The 22,983-nt window shown below is 42.1% G+C and overlaps 1 protein-coding gene across 4 annotated transcripts in view; it reads right to left on the bottom strand.

The window, feature by feature from the left end:
* Nucleotides 1–22,983, bottom strand: part of ETV6 (ETS variant transcription factor 6) — a 132,743-nt gene that overhangs the window by 87,719 nt on the left and 22,041 nt on the right. The window contains exons 1-2 of one of the 4 annotated variants that reach the window (XM_090147664.1): nt 8,462–8,739; nt 1,354–1,483 (exon numbers count right to left, since the gene is read on the bottom strand). In XM_090147664.1, coding sequence (XP_090003790.1) covers nt 1,354–1,390 — 37 coding nt within the window. In that variant the 5' untranslated portion in view covers nt 1,391–1,483; nt 8,462–8,739. Of the gene's footprint in view, nt 1–1,021; nt 1,129–1,353; nt 1,486–2,010; nt 4,952–8,461; nt 8,740–22,983 lie in introns of those variants that run through there. The other 3 variants (XM_090147657.1, XM_090147674.1, XM_031603190.2) reach the window with 3 other exon arrangements.

Here is a 22,983-nt window from a genome sequence, read left to right as displayed (position 1 = left end):
GAAAAAAAATCTCAGGGGCTAAAGCCACAGTGCAGAGAACTGCTCCGTGTTGGCTTTTTTTCTCTACATTTCAGGCATAAGCTTCAAAACTGACCACAAGTTTACTAGCAAGTCCGCCCATTGCTGGGGAAACAGGCCAGCCAGCATCCACAGGCAAAGGCAAGAAAGCTCAGGAAGCTCAGGAGTCTGGCTACTCAGGCAGTAGCCAGACCTACAAAGAAAGCTGTTGTGCCAGCTTGCATTCCAGCCAATCAGAAGTACAACCTGGGTTATGCACAGGCAACAAAACCAGGACTGTGCAGAAAGAGGTGTGGGCATTGAGCAATCCTGGAGCACTGCAACTCACTGGCCATCAAGGGTGTGAGCACAGGATTACTGAAGTGCTGGGAGAACAGTTTGCATCCAGAAAAGGAGCATGCTTGGAAAACAGCTGAGGACAGGAATGAGAACTCTTTTTTTTTTTTTTTTACTTAAAAAACAAAAAACAAAAAAAAAAAAAACCTGAAAGATCACCTCAGGAGACCATTCCTTTTCCAAAATCCCAAATAAATTTGTCAGATGGCCACATACTAAGTTATGTTTGCCACTGGCCACCCTTGCTTCTTATTGCTCAAGTACTCTAGGAATGTGACACCTGATAAAAGTTTTCTTAAAATCTCTCAATTTACATCAGAACTGCTTCCTCCCTAAACAGGAAAATTCCATTCTTCCTCATCCCCACCCTATCTCACTAATTCACCTCTCCCTGGTCAAACAGCCCTTGGCCTTTCTTATTCCTCAAACATTAAATCACCTCAGCAAGGAAGTGCCTAGCTATCACCTTGATCCCAGCTCCAGTTTTTGTTATAAAGGCATTGATGTGCCCTTCCTCTTTTGCACTATCCTTTCATGTACAGATTAGCCCTTTCCTCCTTGTTCATCACTGCCTCTGAGTAGTAGCAGAGTGCCTGAGCTCCAGTAATTACTACTGAGACTCAAAACAACTGGAAAAAACCCCACTGAAAAAATGCACTCCACTTACCACAGTTAGTGAAACTGACTTTGTGCCACAGCATATCAGTGAGCAATTCCTAAAACACGGACAGATACATAGTGCTTCCTGACAAAATAAAACCTCCACATTTTTCCCTGTCAAGAGAAAGAAGCCAAATCCTTGATAGAAGGTGGTGGTGGGGAAAGAAAGCAATGATCTGAGTTGTTTAAAAAAAAAAAAAAAATACTGAAAATCAAACTAGGAAGAGCTTTAAAAAAATTCTAAAGCCAGGGTACTTCCCCACATATCTTCAAAAAAAAAAAAAAAGTATCCTCCCCCCTAACCCTGCCCCCTCCTCAGTTCCAGGAAGTGATACTCACGCAGGTGTGCCGGCAGTCTGATCGTGTCTTCCTCCATCCTGATGGCTCGAGGCACTGGGACATGTAGTGGTGACGAGGAAGTGTAATTTGGTACTGGGCTGGCTGGAGGTGTGTACGAAATTCTCTCTTGCTGTTAAAAAGAAAGCGGGGGAGAGAAAGAGAAGACAACGTGAACTTCAGAACAGAGGTGTGAATCCAAGGCAGGGGTTGGGGGAAATGGAAGGAAAGAAGGAGATATGCACGACGGGGGTCTGTGGCATCAGGCCGCAGCATCAAGCTTGCCACAGATCACAGCCAAAGGCCTGCCCCCTCCAAGCCTGAAGCAGTATCAGCGACCAAGCACTTCTGACACTACACTTCTAATTTGCAGGAGAACCGAGAAGTTTCCAAGGAGTTTCTCAGAAAGTTGCTGAAGGAGAAAAGAGAAGTGACACAGAAGTGGGTAGCCTCAGTGGGTTTTATGTTGGTGAAAATATAACAGCAATTTCATTATATGTGTGTGCATACTGCGACAGAGACTGCTGAAAATGCTTAATCTTATGCTAGCAGAGATCTGAGCACGCTTCTGAACTATTTAACACTTTAGAGCATTTTAAAGACAGTAGTTTTACTTTTGCTGCACAAAACCACTTTATCTCTAAAAACCACTCTATTTACCAGTGAGTAATGCAGTACTTTTGTATTCCTGTTTAAACTTGTTATTAGCACTTTCTTTGAAGTAGTTAAACTTGCAACCAACTAAGTAAACCAGCATGCGGAAAGCAGCTAAGCAAGGACAGTCCAGTAATGTTAAAGAGCAATTTGCCAATGTTGTGTTAGGTTCATAATTGTCATCATTAAGTTTATTTCTGAAAATATCTGCCAAAAATTTAAGATTTAAATTTCAGCCAATCTAATGGGAAAACTCTTCTGCATTCTGAGTATGATCTTCACTCACAACACAAATTATACCCTTTGTAAATAAACATAGGCACATCATGTTTGTAGAAACATGAAAAAATAAAGTCATAATTATACGCTTCTTAGAAGGCAATGTAGCAACATATATTCCAAAACTGGGCTGCTGACATTCAATGATGGCAGTGCAAACAGCATGGAGTTACATCCACATAGATACAGAAGCAAAAGGAGCTATCTTTGCTTCTAAGCGTTTGCAGGACAGTATACGTGTAAATCTCAACACTCAGTCTGTTCTCTGACTAGTGGAGAAGACAAACCTAGCATTAGAGTAACAGAAGGACATTAGAAACCACAGCATTATCACAGCTACAGGACAGGGAATTGGTCTGACACTGATAAAGGCACACCTACAATGTACCATTAGCAACCTCACCGCCAGCAAAGGAAAGGAGAGATTTGTACAATGTAAATAACAAATATGCCAAAGCAGAAAACTCTCTCTGCTCATGAAATAGGCTATAAAGAACCTAGAAGAGTCTTTCCCCATCACTGCTTCAAACCAAGTCCAGCTCAGCCTGGCATAAGGCGCTGCTATCACATATATACTGAGAAGCTCACACAGAAGCACGAGTCTCTTCTAAGAATCTGGGTTTCTACCACTGCACTACAGACTTTCCACGACCCAGAACAGTGACTCTATGCCTCACGTTCCCCTGAAGTCCAAATCCAGCATGGAGCATGTTTGGCAGCCTCACAGAAAATGCGCCTCTTCCGTGATGCACATGCTAGCAATGAGCAACAAGACAGCCACTTCCCAGCATTTCCTGCTGCAAGCCACAGCTCAGATAATTGAACAACACTGAAGCTCATTTTGTTTATTGAACAAAATATTTATGAAAAGAGGAACACTTTTGAAACAGCCATACAAATGCCTGCCTCTGCAAACAAGTTCAAGAGGACATATGGGAGACCTGAAGCCCTTTTCCCCCAGAATGTAAGGCGCAGACTGACATCAGGTCCCATTTCATGCTCAAAGAAATATCGAATCAACACTGCAAAGACAAGCGCGAAGTGGCTCCAAGGGACCTTCTCTAGCCAACAGCAGGAGGAATCAAATCAGCAGATAAAACCAAATACAGAATCCAATGCGTTTCTTATAATGCATGCAATATATACCACCTTTCTCTCAGCAGTGATTAATATATTACCAGCATATGGTAACCATATTTATACCAAGACAGCTGCATGGAGATTTAGTGTTACAAGTCAATGTATTGCAATAACTGTTTCCTGATATTCGTAAGAACAGGACAGTAGGAAACACAAAGAAGTTGTGGAAATGCAAACTCACTTAATTTGTCCCAGTTATTTTTTCCATGCATTTTAGATGTCCACAGTAATGTGTGAATTGGCAATATTTGCAGAATACATTTTACAAGGCACAAAGGAGAATTAGCTTTCCAGCTCTCATACGTGCCTTTGAAATGTCCTCTCTCATGAATTCTGCATTTTTTCCAGCACCTTTAACCCAAATATCAAAGCAATCTGCAGGTATTAGGTACGTCTTTTTATTAGACACACAGGCAACCTGAGCTACAGAAAGAGCAAAGCTCAAATGAGCTAAGTAATTTCAGAGCAGAACTGTCTTGAAACAGGACTACATGTGTCTCCCAAGGGCAAGAGACTTAACAAATGCATCCTGAAAGAATGATCCTTGTAACTGTCCTGGCCAGATTTCCAAAAGGTGCGAAAGAGAAAAGTCACAGGGAGGTCAAGAAACAGGGCTTGTGGAAAAACTGATACTCATCCCTGTTTGCAGCAAGGTGCAAACATCATTCCAGTTCTTCAGCTTACCATAGCTCCATGTCCAATCACACGGTACCACCTCCCCAGAAGCATGAATGCAGAAGGTCACAGTTACTTCTCCTATCTTATAGAGGCTCTTCAGAATCACACTTCTTGGAGGTATCTGTTGTGTTCCTATCTCTAAAATAGGATTTGTTTGAGAATGATTTTTCATCTTCGTAACTCTTGAACTTTTCTTATGTGATCCATCAAACAAAATATGGTTGGTATTTCATGCTTTTAAGGTTATGCAACCAGACACACTGGTATTAGAAATTTTTCTGAACGAGTTTTGTAATCAGTCAGTTAAATATTTCCCTTTGTGTTATGGCCAAGAATAGATGAGATGGTTCAACAGCAGGGTTGTTCAAGTAGAAGCCTGGGAGGCAGGACAAGTAGCAGAACTGGGATGAAGCTCATTGTGTGTACTTGAGTAAAAAGCCTTGATGCAGTCTGGTTTACTGGTAAAAGAGATTAAGTTAATATACTTTTGATGTGATCCTTTGAAACTATTAGTGATGAGTGTTAGGAAGAAACTTGGCATTACTGCATTCCAGATCCACTGCCTGCCATGGGACTCTAGAAGCATTTAAGCTCACAGGAGACCAAATGCTCAGCCCTAAAACAACAAGTGTCTATGAATAACTTCAAAATAGCAGATTCCTAATGTTTTGCCAGTAGCAACGAGTTGGATAAAACAGTAGGCATATTGATTGTTGTAATAGTTTTTGAAAGGCTTTCTTCAGTTCACAGTGAGTCAAGGAAGTATCCCTTTCAGTACCTAAAAGCGGGGGCTACAAGGAAGAAGGGGACAGACTCTTTAGCAGGGTCTACTGCAACAGGACATGAGGGAATGGTTTCAAACTAAAACAGGGGAGATATAGAATGGATGTAAAAAAATAGTTTTTTTTTTTTACAAAAAGGGTAGTGAAGCACTGGCACAAGTTGGCCAGGGAGGTGGTGGATGCAGCATCTCAGGAGACGTTCATGGCCCGCGCCTGGACCAGGCTCTGAGCAACCTGACCTAGCTGTAGATGACCCTGTTAATGGCAAGGGAGTTGGACTAGATGACCTTCAAATGTCCCTTTCAACTCAAAGGATTCTATGATTCTATCAAAATTTCACCACGAAAACTCACCTTAACTATGGAACAAATGCATTAGATCAACCTTCACAGAGACCCTCCCCAAAGTTTGCTGTAGTGTCTGGTGCTCCACAAGGGCCATCTAGTCAGCCATCCAGGTCTGCTGAAATTATGGCATGCTTTCAGTTGCCCCATCTAGTAGGGACAGATTAAACACACACTTAAGAACCAACACAAGCAACTGTTTTGTTCTTTTTGTACTATAAAAAGACAAAAAGAATATCTTGGGACTGAGAAAACCTTAGTCAAACTATCCTGTCTAAAAAAGTAAGGTAACTCGCAAGATATACTGTCATGACTACCTAGCAGGAGTGTGCATAACAACTGATCAGACTCCCAGAGCCATTACACATTGAATTCAGTTTGAAGAACTGAATCATAGAATCTTTTGACTTGCAAGGGACCTTTTAAAGATCATCCAGTCCAACTCCCACAGTGAACAGGGACATCTACAGCTAGATCAGGTTGCTCAGAGCTCTGTCCAGAGTGACCTTGAGTATCTCCAGGGACAAGGCTTCCACCACCTCTTCAGGTGACTTGTTCCAGTGCCTCATCACTCTTACTGTAAAAAAAAAAAACCTCTTTATGCCCAATCTTAATCTCTCTTATTTTAGTTTGAAATCACTTCCTTCCATCCAATCACAACAGACCTTGCTAAAGAGCCTGACCCCCCTTTTTCCCCTCTATAAGATCTCTTTAAATGACATCCTGTCCCTTGGGCATGTCAACCACACTACACAGCTGAGTGTCATCCACAAACTTGCTGAGGGTGACTCAATCCGACTGTCACTGATGAAGATGTTAAACAGTACTGGTCTCAGTACTGACACTACTCATTGCTGATATCCATCAGGACACTGAGCCATTGACACCAAATACCCTACACTGGATCTAAAATCCAGATGACTTCTCAGTATGTAAAAGCCTATTCCTGTACTGTGTACAATGATGCTACGCAGGGGAAGTCAACCAAGACTGAACGATGACATGCCTTTGCTACCCAGGATCCATGTGTGTCACTTGATGCCCATCTTGTTGAATTCTTGTTTATCCCGGTTTCTACACCACTAGGTAGAAACATGAAGATCTGGGCTGCCTTAATTACTGGGGGCCAACAATTGGAACTAAAGAGGCAGAAAATTTCCTGTAGTAGCCTCACAGTTTGTCTCTTCTCAGAGGACAGAGACAGTGAGATGCTGCTTTGCAGGGAAGCTTCCAGGTACCTGGGTGCCATCCTATTACCCCACTCCAGTTTCTTACCTATGGGACATATGCTCAGAAAGGCAGCACTAGCAGGTGCACAGAGGTTTTGGTGCCCAACTTGATTTTGGGAAGGCCTAAGATTCCCCTGCGCTGGCTTTAAAAACGCTGGAGTAGCTCATCCTTGACTTGTGCAAATCTAGGTTTGAAAAGTATGGCTGTAGCTCTCAGGACTGCAGAAGGTGATATTCTGCACACAAAACCATAGGCCTTACATCACAGAGGATGTTCAGCCCTGCAGGGTTTCCGTCTTTTTCAGTGAGCACATCTAGAAAAGGAAAAATGGAAAGACAAGCCTAGGGAACTGGATCTAGGGAATGCTTGAAAGCAAGATCAGGGGGATTGGATAAGCTGCTGTGGCTCCTCTTAGGTATAGGTGCCTTGGATAAGGCAGAGGAGAAAAAAGGCCTTGGAGGAGAGAGTTATTGGTGGGAAGGAAGTGTCTGCAGGAATGCCTCAGAATGCCCTTGACGTCTAGGTACCCAAAAGGGCTATGCCAGCAAACCAGCCAAAAATTTGCACAAGGGCTGGCAGCAAGAAAGCAGGCAAGTTAATCATTAGGAAAGCAAGTCAGGTGAAGAGGAAGGGAAGGAAGATGTATGCAGCATTCATCAGTGTTTTGCATGCTAGATAAAAAAAGTCCAAGAGAGCACCCATAGTTACAGGAACTGACACAGGAAAAAGGAAGGAAATCAGAGACCCTAAGGCACTGTATGGCTTTGGATACACAATTAAAACATTTGGGGACTTTGGTCAGCTCTGTAGCTTGCATACTGTAACTGCTGCCAGGAAGAATGATCAAGTTCCAGAAAAAGGAAAGTAGAGCTCTGCAGTACCAGGGTACAAATTAAACTCTCTACTTCCCTCCCATCCCCCTGTTGCTATCATCTCCTTAATTTCCATGGCAGACTTCTCCTCATTTTTGATCCCATTAATATAGCTATTCACGTCAAATCTATAGCAGCATAATCAGCACACTATCAGTAATTAGAGAAATTAAAACAAACACAGCTCTCTGGAATGGACCTTATGCAAAGCAGCACTGGGAAAAGATTAATATCTCATTTCCTGCACACAGAGAACAGAGATTGTCTTGGTGACCTTAGTGATTTTGTGAAGTTCAGTTCCTCCCTGCCTCCTCTCTTCAGTTTGCCTCCAACCAATTTCCCAGCACAAGGGCAGAAGATAGTTAGCCTTTCACAACACAATCCTTACTCAGGCAAATTCCAAAACAACAAAAAAAAAGTGAGGTACAACAGTTCATCACAAAAGGAAAGGGGAAAGAAGATGGTGGAAAATCCCATGCCTCTCCTAAAATGATCACAGATACTGCTCTTATTAAATTATAAGTCTTATAGAGAGCAATATTAATGCACTTGAGTATTGTGAAAAGGCAGCTTGTGGAGGTCAATCCCCCCTCCATACACTATGATACGGCTCCATTATTGTCTGAGCACTGCAAAATAACTCAAGCTAGCAAATATAAATGAACCAAAAACTAGCAGAGCCACATACTCACAAAGTATTTCTTCACTGAGGCTGCTGTTAATATGGTGGAATACAGAGCAGAAAGAGGCAAGGAGAAGATAACATCAAGTAAAACTAACATAACATTCAGGCAAAGACTTCAGCAAGATTCATGAAAAATTATTCATTTCTATGAACAAAAAAGACACAGAATAACCCAGACAGGCAGTGTAAAATGTATATGGGAGGCAAATCTTTGTTCAGAATTTGCATGTGGAATCATCAGACACCAAGACAAGAGCAAAGCCTTATCAAGTCAAAGTAGAAGACTTTTCCAAGCCCCACAGAGGCAATAAAGCTGGCAACTGGCCCTACTGCTCCAAGGCAAGAGTCAACCACAGATTCAATGGCCTGATGTTAGGAAGAAATTCTCCCCCCCATCCCACCTCTCTTCTACTCATGACTACAGAATTTGTATTACAGGGTTTTTACCTCACATTTCTCTGAAGAACTCTGTTCAGCCAAGGTATGGAGAGAGGTGTGATCCAAACAGCAAATCCTTTTGCACCTACACCACAGTCCTGGTAGCACACACTTCTAGCACCAGCCACCACAGAAGGCTTGAGAGTTTACAGCAGAGCTACAAAAAACACACTAGGCTTTGAAGTAGTGTGGACAGTGAGTGGGCAGCAGGGGAGTCAATGTGTAGAGACTTTCCAGGCTGAAAGAACTGCACAGCAGAGATTTCACTGCACTATTTTTCCCTTCTCTTTCCTAAAGAAGAGAGCACTGGGGTGTCTCATCTATAATATACAGAGACTCTGCAACCCTGTCTGTGTGTAGGAATTCATGTCCTAAACACCCATCATGGGAGTTGCGCATTCAGCATAAAATTTCTAGAGGCCACAAAACAGAGATAGAAGGGGAAATGTGTACAAGGAACTGCCCTCTTACGTGTTACGGAAAAAGAGAATCGCAGAGCTGCTCTGTGATCCATTCAGGCTGGCGCAGCAGTACGCATGGCTCTACCTGGACACATTACTGAGCTATCAGGGTACTGGAAAGCTGCAATGCCACTATGTATTCAAATGTATTTCAAGGATAAGAACCGCTACCGGTCATTCTACAAAATATGAATATTTTTTTAGTGAATCTACAGCTACTACCAACAGGATCGTTCACAATGGGACTTGAAAGACATAGTACAAAGCACATATCAAAACCATCATATGGACAAGTTCAGGTCACTCACTGCCATGGATTACCTGCGGGGCCTATCAGTCAAATCGTGGAAAAACCAGGGGAGAGTAATTCACATAAAAGTCATGGCTGTTTTTTAATCATCAGTCATTAATGGAAACAAATTCTTAAGCAGCTACAACATTACAAAATACATATTTTTAAAATACCATAAATATAAGAAATTGTCATTCTCAATCCCACTGCATGGCTAGACTCGGCTCTCATCTATACATATAACAGTCCCCAGTGGCTTTTTGAAAGCAGTGATTCTGATCTGATATACAGCAAGGGAAGTGAAATGCAGATATGAGCCTCAATCTTTACTGCTGCCAGTACAGTCAATTTAATTTCTCTCCTTATCTGCATGAAATCAATTTGAACTTGAGTGTGGACAGCGTGCATACATACCTGTTGGAAAACAACTTGCATCACAATATGCCATAATTATCTTCTATCTGTTACCATTAGAAAAAACAGGCACGCCTAAATATCAGCTACTGTAACAAATCAAAAAAAAGCTGTTTATATTTGATCATGTAGGTGCCTGCTCTGATTAAGTATAAGAACATGTCCTCTGCAAAGAGTTTATTGGCTTCTGGAGGCACTGGGAAGGAAACTCTGATGGCAGACTTGGGTGCTAGCAATAGAAGACACCATCAGACCAGAGGACAGGTACACTGTGATTATCCACAAAACTACAGCTTAACCCCGCAAAGGTGAAGCCTCTGCATCTTTCCTCACCAGTAAAATAAAACACAGCATACACAGCACTGCTACATTCCGTGTAGCAGCATTTCATTACAACTTCAGGCCTTCCATGAAAAAAGACATATCAAATACATGGAGAAATCCAGGGGTACTATGACGAGGTCCAACCCTGCACCTTACATTGCTTCTCCTGACAGTCCAAATAGTGCAGAAGTAACTCAGCATAGACAGAGTGTGTGCTGCTGTATCCTTGTGTTCAACACAACTATAAGTGGATAAATGCAACTTTCCAGAAAGAATTTAGAGATCAGCTCAGGACTAGGAGAGCTGTAAATAAGGGCTGCTGATGGCAAAAGAGGCAAGACTCACTAGACTGCTCAGGGAAACCGATTAGAATCCAGAGAGAAAGCCAGATAAAATACCCTTTCTTAAGGATTTTCTTAATAAGCCAGTCAGAAGCAAGAGGAGGTGAATGTTTGCCACTGTAAAATATCAGGTAGATTCAGATTATTTGATTCCAGCAATACTGAATGCAGAGGGAGTTCCTAAAAAGATCCATACTTGAACTGACTTTGTCTGCTGTACAGGATATGAAAGAAACAACAAATTACAATTCTCCCCTTACTCACTTTAAAATACCTACTTTAAAGTGAAAAACATGAGATCAGTGTGACTAAACAGGAAAATTTGACAGGAGTACATAAAAAATAGCTAGGAGGGTGTCTTGTAGAATATTGTATCCTGCACATTTGCAGGATTTTCATTCTGCATTTTATCCTACATAAATATACACATATAGACAGACATATCTACGTATGCAAGACAGACAAGTATTACAAGAGTCTGAAGGTCTAGCTTATAAAGAAAGAGTAAAGGAACTACAGAGAGAAAGAGAGACATGACAGATACAGCCCACAGCTGTATCTGGAAATAAAGGAAAAAAATATGAATGGAAGGGAAGGTATATCTAGAAGACTCTGCAGAAGGATAAGCTAACAAGAAGCTGTGATTAGAACACTAAAATGCAATGGGAGACCACTGAAGGAAGCTGAGTTACATCAAAAGAAATAAAATCGGCAGGTGGGTTAACCTGTACAAGAAACATCTTATTTTTAACAGCTACCCAACAATTTATTTAAGGAGCTATTTAACAGCTTTTTGAAGACCTCTCAGTCAGCAATGGGTATCAGCATGCAAACTACAAGAAACCAAACCTTCTGCTGATCCAACATATCAGTCACAAAACATTACTCAGAAAAAGGAAACAAATCACCTTGGAGGATAGCTGGAGGCACAGTGAAAGAATCACAGAAACACCAAGGTTAGAAAAGACCTACAAAATCATCCAGTCCAACCATCCACCTATCACCAGTAGTACTCACTAGACCATGTCCCTCAACACAACATCCAAACGTTTCTGAACACCTCCAGGGTCGGTGACACCACCACCTCCCTGGGCAGCCCATTCCAGTGCCTAATCACCCTTTCAGAACAGTATTTCCTAACGTCCAGCCTGAACCTTCCCTGGCGCAGCTTGAAGCCATTCCCTCTAGTCCTATCACCAGTCACACGAGAGAAGAGGCCGACCCCCAGCTCACCACAACCTCCCTTCAGACAGTTATAGAGACCAGTAAGGTCTCCCCTGAGCCTCCTCTTCTCCAGACTGAACAATCCCAGCTTCTCCAGCTGCTCCTCACAAGGCCTGTGCTCCAGACCCCTCACCAGCTTTGTTGCCCTTCTTTGAACACGCTCCAGGGCCTCAATGTCTTTCTTGCAGTGAAGGCCCAAAACTGGACACAGTACTCGAGGTGCGGCCTCACCAGAGCTGCATACAGGGGGACAATCACTTCCCTTTTCCTGCTGGCAACACTGTTTCTGAAAAAAGCTTTCCTTTCCTCTAAAACATGGATCTTCCAGCACAGGACCATCAGCACTAACAGGACTTTAAGGAGACTTTTAACATAGTTTTGTAAAGAGACAGCTGAGCATCTGATTTAAAAGAAAATGTGTTTGAAAAGCTGAAGCATCCCAGCAAGCTGCCCTTTTAAGAAGAGGTAAGTGACAAGATGAGAGCGGGACTGAATTTAACACACCGCCTGTATTCCAGGGACAATGACAGGGTCGAGCAATGGGTCTTTATTAAATGCTTTCTCCTCCATTAATGCTGCACACTCTAATGATTTGGCCATTAGCATTAACAAATCTGCAATGTCCCTGCCTGGAGCTAATAAGTAATGAACTAAATGAGTGAATATTCTGTTGTGTAAGGAGTGCTATTAGCAATCCTTTCCCAACTGCTGTGAAAACAAGAGATGCCTTCCAGGTACGACCTGTCCATGTGACAGGGTACATCACACACCACCCTTATATGCTGTGGAAATTCCACAGACACTCCCAACACGCAGCAGGGGAACAAGGAGTGGATCACCCACTGCATGGTGCTGCCATACACAGGGTTGGACAGCAGATGCTGCACCAGAAGGCAGATGACAAAATGTGCTCTGCACAAGAGGCTTGAAGAAAAATGGTGAAAAGGACAGGAGGAGGGAAATTCTGGTCCCAGATTCACTACTCACTCCCTAAAACAAGTTGTGGCTTTACCACAGCACTCTGACCCTTTGTTGTGCTGTGGAGGTACCGGGATAATGCTGAGCCCACAGGCATATCAAGCGCAGGGATGGTTAAGTGCAAAAACCTCAACTTAGCTGTTTTTCTGCCATAGCCTTTCCTGTTCATTAAGTTACCTAGCTTTTAATTTTTCCTTTCAACCTGTGCATATTTTTTGCTCTTTCTTAAATTATTATTCTGTTTCAGCTCACAGTCCCAAAGCATTGGTTGTGACACCGCTCCTGGCAAAAGAAAAGTGCTAAAAGTTTCACTTTGGTTGTCATTTTTGGCTTCTTTTTGACAACTAAAAACTTCTGGTGCACACCTGAATGGACACTGCAGCGAGAGTCCCATCACCACTACCCTGAGATTGCTTATGAACTGCAAATATTTCCTCATTACAGACATGACAGGCTTGGGAACTGAACCAACTGAAATTGTATAAATCATAGTCATTTTAAGAAAAAAGGGTGAAGTGTTTGTTCTGGGCCCATTATAGCTCGGTATGAAAGTTTATCTACAGCCTACAACACTACACTAACCACACATGCTTCATAAAACCATCACCATTTCCCTGTATTGAAGAGAAGTGTTATTGCACTCACCTTCACAAGCAGAGGGACCAAAACACTCAGAGATTAGGCAATTAGCTCAGAGAGCAGCATAGAGCAAAACAAAAACCTACTTTCACAGAAACACAGAATCATCAAGGTTGGAAAAGACCTTCAAGATCATCTAGTTCAACTGTTCAGCTGCCATCAATATTTCCCCACTAAACTATGTCCCTCAATACAACATCTAAAAGCATCAGACATCTTAGAAAATAATAGTCTCTCCTAGAACCCTATCAGGCTCTAAATCCACATGTAACAACTTAACAATTATACTGCAGTAGCACCCAGAAGCAACCCAGCACCGTTGTCTGAGACACTGCAGAAACAGATTAGAGGACAGCCCCTGCCCTGCAGAGCTCAAATACAAAGCTGCCAAGACAGAAAAACACTGGAGGAAAGAACCTTTTTAATCCTATTTTACAATCAGGAAATGGAAGGGCAGAAAGAACAGCAAGTTGTCTAGATCCCATTTTGACTCTACCTGCAGCACCTTGTTTCTGGAGTTACACAGCCGCTCTGAAAAGAGAAACTAGGAGGAAAAAGCTGACTTTGATGAAATCAACCAGCTGAGGTGGCATGCAGATATCATGCAAAAGCTCTCAAAGGCCCTCACTTAGCATTTTAATACTGAGTTTAAATAAACCTCAACTTCCCTATGAACCCCTTCATATCAAAGCATTGCTTGTAATCTTTTGACTCAAGCGCACAGCAGAGATTGTCCATGTCAGACGAGAGCTAGTGGACCTGTTCCAGAGACACATCCCTCCTGTGCCACAAGAACCAGGATAGAGGCACTGCAACCCTTCCCACAGTTACACAACCACACAAACCCAGTCAGCAAGGCAGGTTTCCTTACCCGACCCAGTCACCACAGCAAAACTGCCCCAAAGAGTGGCACAGCCTTCCACTTGCACAGCAAGAACCAGGGGGCATCAATCACACCATCTAATCGAGTAAAGTGTGTTTAACACCCAAGCTGAGCTGTGAGACTGTTAGAAGAGATGGAGGAAAGAAAAAAAAAAGAAAAAAAACAAAACAAACTGCTTCCAAGACTCATGACAGAACCCTTCTGCTCCTACAAGTAAGGAGGTGACTGGGACAACTGCCCAAGAGCAAGCACATTCCCAGCTTTGAAGACACACGTTTGTTCCAGCAAGCATCCCCCTAACCCTTTCCACTACACACCCTTCCCCACAATCCTGCTCACACGTAGCAATGGCTGAGGTTTTCATTAGGGGAAAATTAATCAGAATTTTTTTTTTTTTTTCAAGCTGGCAACAAAGCCGTGAGACTTTTCCTGGCATTTCTCCTGTTTATACAAGACCTGCCAAACCGGTTGTGTGATTTTTATACTGCTTTCTTTTCCACAAAGTCCTTCGAAAGGCAGAATAGCAGAAAGCAAATAAGGAAAAAGTTTGGTTATACAGGTCCGAAGATCAACCCTTGGTGATACAGTTGAGAATAAAAAATTAACTAGAATTGTCCAAAATGTATATTCAATATCCAAAGAGCAGCACTGTTTATGTTTGTTAAGACTATGTCACAGCAGTGCAGTGCAAGAGTGCAGTGCCCTGCCTAGTGAGAGGCAGTCATATTTCTAATGGTTTAATATCTAAATACATACGGTGCAGAACAGATTAAATGGAAAATGAGGTACAGAGCAGTGAAACAAATCATTCAAAGCCACACATAGCCAGGGAAAAGATGCAGGTCTTCTGACTATCCACCAGACTCTCTGGGTATAGGATCCCGTCACTTTTCCTGAAGTATAAGTGTCTAACTCCCAACCATCCTTGGCCTAGTTTATGTGGGTAGCTGCCTTACATACAGCACCAAATAGTTTCTAAGCCCAGAAAATTCCGCTGCCTTATCCTCCTATAACACACTACACAAACAATAACTCACCCATTTTAACTGCCCAACTACAAGTCCACTGCCAGGGACCTGAACATGAGAAGAGGTAACAAATTTTTCCAGCAGACATTTCCCTCAGCACCCACAATCTTGCTAAAAATCAAAACATTCCACTAGCCCCTTCAATTACTACGTAGGTATTTTTTAATTTTTTTTCTGCATTACTTCAGTGCAGCAGCACACCGTGCTGCTACACTTTCCAAGTGGAACATTTAGTCATCAATTCAGAAGAAAATTTCTGTTTCGATATTAATTTTGCTATCCACATTCAAAAACCCAAAGCAAAATGACAAAACAACTTTGCAAGGTAAGCTTTCCATTCCAGGCACTCTGGTCTTACTCTAATGTCAGAATTTCCCCACAGGATGAAAACTCTACGGGCATGAAAAATCCATGCAGTGTACCAACAAAACAGCCACTACCTACGCACCCTGGGTGCCCACTGTTTGTTCAGGTGTTCCTATCTCCTGGGATGGCACAGAAAGCAGAGCTCTCCCCTCTCGTACACGGCTCTTGCCTATGAAGCTACCTAGCATATGAGGGAGCCTGCTTCCGATATGGCCCCGCTTAACATAGTAATACTCATTTTCACTGGGCTGTATAATAAAGGATGAGATAAAACCTTGAGCAAATAAATGGGCAAAGTTCATGCTTACAGCTGCTCCTCACGGGCCACTTCATACTGACACACCTGCTCTTTTGGCAAGTGATTTTGCTCCCAGAGGCTCCGACTTCACAAGGCTGCTGTGGCTGGGCTGGATGATGAACTGGGAGCTCTTAAACCAGCTTCAAGGAGAACCATCAGCTCTCAAACCCTGGGAGTTACTTACATACGACAGAATGCTGTCCACACGACAAGCTGCACTCATTGTATCACTAGCAACCACTCCACCTCTCCTGCCTGCCGACCCATTTCTACTGTGATTAGTACTAAACTAAACAAAATTGTGAGCTGTCACAGAAAAATATAACTTTATTTTCTCCACTAAAAGCTTCTCCTCTTCCTATCCCAGCTCATACTGGAATGGTGGCAATAAAAATACAGCAATCCAAGCCTCTGATTGGAAACATTTAAAAGCAGAGTAGCACCATTTGTAAGGAAAGCTGCAACTTTGTATTGGATTAGTTGGTGAAGCTACTCCGAGTGCACAGGCTTCCAGGCAAAGATTCATCTTTCAACACATGCCTTCATGTGTGCACATTTGGGTATGTTATACATACATATCATTACATACCTCCACTGCAACTTTAACTTTTATGTTGAAATTCACAGTAATGATTAGAAACCTGTGCTGAAACTCATCTAAACCTGTGAGTCTGTAAAAATAAAAGCAAGATCTTAATCTTTCATGCTGGATGAACTAATCTAAAAAAAACCTGTGAGTAAGCATATGCGTTCTTACTGACAAAGGATTTTGCTGAACACTGGAAATTGCAAAAATGGGAAATGGAGATACTGGTATCTTTAGTGAGCAGCAGTACCTGCTCCTATTACTTGCAATAGCTGGCTGGTGACACAGGCTGTGATACATTGCAGCGCAATGATAACCCTTGCCATAGCTAAGCCTTTAATTATGGAACAGCTGGGGAAAAAAAAAAGAAAGAAAAAAACCAACATGCACCAAGCCCATAGGGAAAAGAAAACGGTGAGAACAGAGATGCATGCAGCAACCTCAGTGCAGCAAAAATTGTTGTTAGATGTACACAGAGCTCCTGTTTTGTGAGAGAGTAAAGAAGCCAGTTAGTGAGAGAGAAGGATTTAAAAGCACATTGAAGGTTTTCTTTTATGGAAACACACAGTTCTACAGGCACTAGCTGGACAGACTCCAGACAACTACATATCCAAAAAAGCCAGCAAGTCCCAGTGAACAGAGTATGTATGTTCCTATAAATACAATGATGCAGTCTTTTTATTCCTAAAAGAAAAGTATTTTATTCCACTCTTGCACCTTAAAAAAAATTAGCTGTTCTAATACCAAAGTAAATCACTGCAGGGGTCTGAGTGTTGCCCCTTACCACCTGCCATCAGCAAGTACTACCTCAAGCAGACAGGCACAATGTGAGAGCTCTTTACTCATTCCAGTGCAAAACTCAGAGCTTCACTGCAGCACTGGGGGCCCAAGCCCAAACAAAAGTGGCACTCGTGTTAAACAGGGGCATTGGGTTAGCAACAAAGGGACCACGTCAGCAGCTGCAGAGTTAATGCAACCAGGGCTGTTCTCTCTCAGCTACATCCGTAACTTGAGCTTCAGCAACACAGAGGAGTTTCTCTTGAGTGCAAGGAGAAAGCAATGCTCAGGTGGAGAAAAGTATATGTGTTTAAAAGGGAGAAGGAGCAGAAGAAAAACCAGAGCTATGAGATGAACTCTCAGAGCAATGCAGACAAATCTTAAGCGGCCAGCCTCCCTTGAGACGTTTTTCCACCAAACAAATGCTAGTTACACCTTGTAATCTATATCAGGAAAACAAAAAGCAACAAACTCTCCAACTCCAAGAATTCCAGTGCAAATCAGACAATCTGTGTTCTGACATATTATGCATACATTAAAAATACCTTTCTCCCTCTTCCCCATACCCATGCCCGTTTACGGACCTCCTCACAGCCAGTTTGTACAGCAATGAGGTGCCAGCATTCAGTTCCCTCACTCAGATTTACAGGGACAATCTGTATCACAGCAGCTACCCCACTACTTGCTATCTACCTTTTCCTTTCTATCTTTTTCTACCTATCAATTTCAGAGACTGTGAACAAAAAGATAAAAAGAAACTTTGTTCCCTTTGGAGGCCAACACCAGATCTAGGCCAATAATAAGTTGCACCCAGAGAGCAGCCCACAGCTAGCTTCTGAATGTACTTACGTAGGTTGCGGTTGCCCACTCTCACTGTTAAGTGCCACACTGGTGCAGACAGCAATAGACTAAATAAGCCGTGATGGCCAAGCAGCAGGGCCTGACGGAGCTTTGCAAGCAGAAGGGATACAGCCACGTGGAACCTTTGGTCTGCATGTGCTGTGCACTAGGGTTACGACTCCCTGCTGCACCCACACAGCCTTTGGCAAAAATGAGACTTCAGGCTTCCGAAAACTTTACGTCTGCATAAACAGCCCATACTTTGTTATTCTGTGTGATATGCAAGAGCTTTTGACAATGTTTGTACAACTACTAGCTGTCACAGTTTCATTCCATTTTTGCACCATTTCAGCTAGAATTCAGTGGCTTTATTCAAAGATGCTTGCAGGCCAAAAACAAAACCAAAAACAACCCACCACTGACAGCAGAAAATACAAAGGAGTTATTCAGTTAAATTTTACTCATAGTGATGCAACAAATCTCCTTCACTTCTGCAAATCCACCAAGTCTGGCTGAACTTTTGCCTCATTTTCTTTAAGTTTCATGCAGAAAACAGGCCTCCACACTACTGGGAATAGTTTTGTCCTGTTAGAAGTACTTGAACCATAGATGGAAAACTTCAACTCCTCTTAATCTCCACACCCAGGCGATGACCACTTGCACATCTCTGCAAGGCAGCATACTGCTGCCAACTTGTCTGCTGTCACTTAGGGTAGGCTGAGATTGCAGGTGGGGGATTAGCAGCAGGGACAGGCAGATCCTCAATAGGTAAAGGATGCTGTTCTCATGACAGAATCATTTTCAAGGAAAAGCCTTGAGAGAAATCTCCCTTTCTCAATTATGTCAACACACAATTTTGTCAAGTCAGAATCTTGTCCAACATTCCTCATTGGTGGCCCTTTGGAGGAAATAAAATGGCACACTTCCTTTTTAAATTATCACAGAGCCTTAACAAAGGCTCGGCACCAGGCAATTTCAGGAGACAACAGAACTGCAGAACTGCCCAAGGAAAAGCCTGTGGTTACAGGACAGGTTACAGCTATCTCCTTTCAGCTGGAGCTGAAAGAGACCAAGCCTGTCTCTCAGCACAGCCATCCTGCTAATGCCCAGGATCATTGCTTAATCCTATCTCAACATCCTGCACAGCATCCTTCCTAGCAAAACATGAAATCAGCAGGAAACAGAGATGGCTTATGGACTACGTGCTGCTGAGTGCAAGCCTTCTCATTCACAACAACAGTTAAACGTCACACGGAAGAAAGGGCTTGAAAGAAGGGACAGTTTGCCCCACCGGGCTAACGAGACCCTCTGCTTCTGGCTCTTCTCCTCACTTATGTACCCTATCCTTCTGGAAAGCAGGGTTGCTTTCTCACTGGTTAAAGAGGGATGAAACTGGAGCTTGAACAGATGTTGCAGGGCTCGTGATAGTGAGCGATTTCCATTAACATACAGAGTACACTAATAATCGCTGAGGAGGCAGAAGAGCCCAATTTGCATGGCAGCCCTCCCGACCCCACGCAGGAAATATGCCCAATCAATTCAGAAGAACAGTGAATGCAGGTCAGCAGAGTAATGCTGGGATTAGAAAGCACATCATGGCAATGAATTACCTGCTGATTAAAGCTGCTAGAGATAATTTCAATTACCTGCAGCTCTGAAAATCAGCCTACAGACAGCTCAAAGCCCATCTCGTGCTGTAGCCACAGCACGACGGGCAGCCCCACTGCACTCCAATGCGTGAATCGAGTCCCTCCCCACAACCTCACCAGAGCAAGCCCTTCCCCAACAACAAATAGAGCAACTCACACTGCCAAAAATTCCTTCCATCTGCTTTTCATATTTCTCTACAATGGAAAAATAGATCCTTTGCTATTTTTAAAACAGACTTGGTTTGCTGTCTTAACTTCTTTGCTTTTTAATTAATGTACTTACTTCAATATATACATGCCACTAAGAAAACAGTCTGTAAATACAGAGAAAACCTGGCTCAAGAAATCACAAGTGATCCTAAGACCAGTGGGAGACAAGTCCCTCATCTACTCTCTACACTGGAAACACTCAACATACACAGTTGCAAAGGCAGGAGGGGAAGAAGAGGTAGCTTTGGAAGTAAAAACCTCCATTTCCCACAGAATTTCACTATTCAAAGAAAATGTCAACTTAAAAAAAAAAAGAAGAAGAAAAAAAGAAAAAAAATCAATATCCAAAACATACTACTAAATTTAAAAAACAAACACACATATAATACCAAAAGATGTGGATTAGGAAGCAACTACAGAGGCAAAGCTGAGGTGGAGTAGAAAAGACATAATACAGCAGTAAGTACTCCTTCAGCATACATAAGTTACAGCCAGAACATCATAGCTGACCAGGTCTTCAACCTGATTTCTTTGAGTCCAAATCAGTGACATGCTGATAAGCTTCCGTATCTGTTCTGTTTGGCAGGAGTTGAGGATGCTCAACAGTTTTTAGGACAGGTGTTCATAGCCAAGATCTTAAGATAGGAAGTAATACAGAAAAATGACTAATTTTCTGTTCTGATTAACAAAATAAGCCCTTGTATTCATGGGAAAAAAAAAAAAAAAAAAAAAAAAAAAAGAAATGTGTTTCTTCTGTAAAAGGATGTAGAAGTTTTTTATTATTATTATTAGAAAGGAAAATACATAAAAATATCATTTCTTCTGACATTTTTCAGGGGAAAATCCACATAATACAAGTCCTGTCCGTATGTAATTAAAAAGCCACGCTGAAGTAAGAATACACAGCACATCCAACGTATTTGATTAATTAAAAAAAAAATACCAAACCGAAAAACACTAACTTGTCTCATGCTTCAAATTCTGTATTCATGCATCAAACTTACATATCACAAAGGAAGGGACTGAATAAGTTTTTATCCCCTTCTTTTGCCAGTTATACTGCTGCTTTATTTCTAAAGTGGGTGCTTTATCATCATGTGGGTGAATTACGAAAATCTGGATCATGAAGTGTCTGGGATTAATATCATGTACGTGTGTAGTGCATTAGCCAGTACACATGTTAATGTAGAAGTCAGAGCTATTAAAAGAACAGCAAAGATAGAAGACAATAATGTAGCAGTTTTGTAAATAAACCTACTATGCTTAGGCCTACAGGTCTCATTACATCCATAGGATTCAGGCACCAATTATGGAAACTAAAATCTCAGCCTTGGGCTCTGCTCCAAGACCATTCATAGGATCCATGCACATGTCGCAATATAAGTTAATTTACTGAGTATTTTGCTTCTTCTGCACTAGTGCTAAATGACAATGATAAGAAATCTTTCCTCTGGATTGTTTATCCACACCTCCATTAACAGAGCTCCCACTGAAATGTAAAAACAGGTAGGCTTGCTCAGGGCTTTCAACCACCTGGGTCACAGTCCAGCTTTCTTGTGCATTCAGTCCTAAACCAAAAGCAACACCTGTGTTTTTTTAACTAGCATGGGACCACAATCCTGCAATCAGATCTGCATAGGTGGGTACCTGCACATATAGAATCCCTCTGAAGTAGCAGGCACAGAGGTCCACCTACGCAGATCTGATTGCTTGATCAGGAGTTTGGCTGCAGTCCATGGTAAGGACTTGTCTACATTTGGTTTACGGGGGTTAGAGTTGTTTTGTTGTTGTTGCTTGGTGTTGTTATTGGGTTTTTTTTGTTCTGTTCTTTTTTTTTTTTTTTTTTTTAAACTATGATAACTACAGTTCAGTAAACATTCAAAGTAGGAAGGCTGTCCTGATATAAAAAGGGATTCATATCACTGCCTTTCACCTCTGTTTCACCTCGTTAGACATCTTACAGAGAGCAACTGAGTAGCACAGCTACTGCAGACAAAGCTATGAAGCTGTTGCACCATTTTAATTTTGCACTAGCTCCTCGTGTGGAGACAATTCTGGAATCAACACAATATTATTATTTTTATTCCACAATAATTATGCTGCTAGTAATGCTGGCAACCTATTCCATAGTAACTAAATCACAGTAGGATAACTTGTATAGAAGAACTAAGACAGTTAAGCATCTCACCACCACTATACCCACCAAATATAGAGACCATAAGGAACATGAGATAGACCTGAATGCCTGTTGAAAACAGTAGAAGGCTTCCCAAAGACTTCAGCAGGCTTTGGCTGAGGCACTGCACAAAGGAAATTGCTTAATTCTTGTATATTTTTAAAAAGGAGTCTAAAAATATATATATATATATAAATAAATATCATGCAAAACTGAGCTGCAAGCCTGCAGGCATTCAGACACATGAGTAATCCCCCCCAAACCCAGCGGGACCCATGCATTCGTAGAACTGCGTTCTTGGTACATCAAGAGCAGCCAGAGTAAATTATTAACCCTAAACTTTCTTACTGAGAGGCAGCCCAAGAGAAAGTCTAGAAGACTGCTCGACCATGATATTCATCTTGCTTTCACCTACCGCCCTCTCTTACACTGAGCAATATGAATTTAGTAGTTTGAATTAAGTATACCAAGGTGACAAGCACTGCAATCACAGAATCACAGAATGGCCAGAGTTGGAAGGGTCCTCAAGGATCATCAAGTTCCAACTTCCCTGCCACGCAAGGCCACCAAACTCCACATTTAATGCTAAACCAGGCTGTCCAGGGCCCCATCCAATCTGGCCTTGAACACCTCCAGGGACGGGGCATCCACAGCCTCTCTGGGCAGCCTGTTCCAGCACCTCACCACTCTCTCTGTAAAGAATTTCCCTCTGACATCCAACCTAAATCTTCCCTCCCTCAACTTAAAAACATTTCCCCTTGTCCTGCAGTCATCAACCCTTTCAAAGAGTTGATCCCCTCCTGTTTGTAGGCTCCCTTTAGGTATTGAAAGGCTGCAATGAGGTCACCTCACAGCCTTCTTTTCTCCAATCAGTAGAAGAATAACTGTTACTACATACAATGTTTGTTTCATGATGGATTTATTTTGTGGCTGTTTAAATTTAAGCATCAGTGATTTTTTTTTTTAAAGGATAAAATCTTTCCATCCAAAAATTCTAACCAGATGTGGATTTCAGATTTCCAAATTTGGAAATGTTCAATCCAAG

The sequence above is a fragment of the Phasianus colchicus genome, chromosome 1 (genome assembly GCF_987193195.1).
Source record: "Phasianus colchicus chromosome 1, bPhaCol1.hap1.1, whole genome shotgun sequence".
NCBI classification, from domain to species: Eukaryota; Metazoa; Chordata; class Aves; order Galliformes; family Phasianidae; genus Phasianus; species Phasianus colchicus.
The sequence above is the reverse complement of the archived record's forward strand: the minus strand, read 5'-3'. Positions and strand labels throughout refer to the sequence as shown.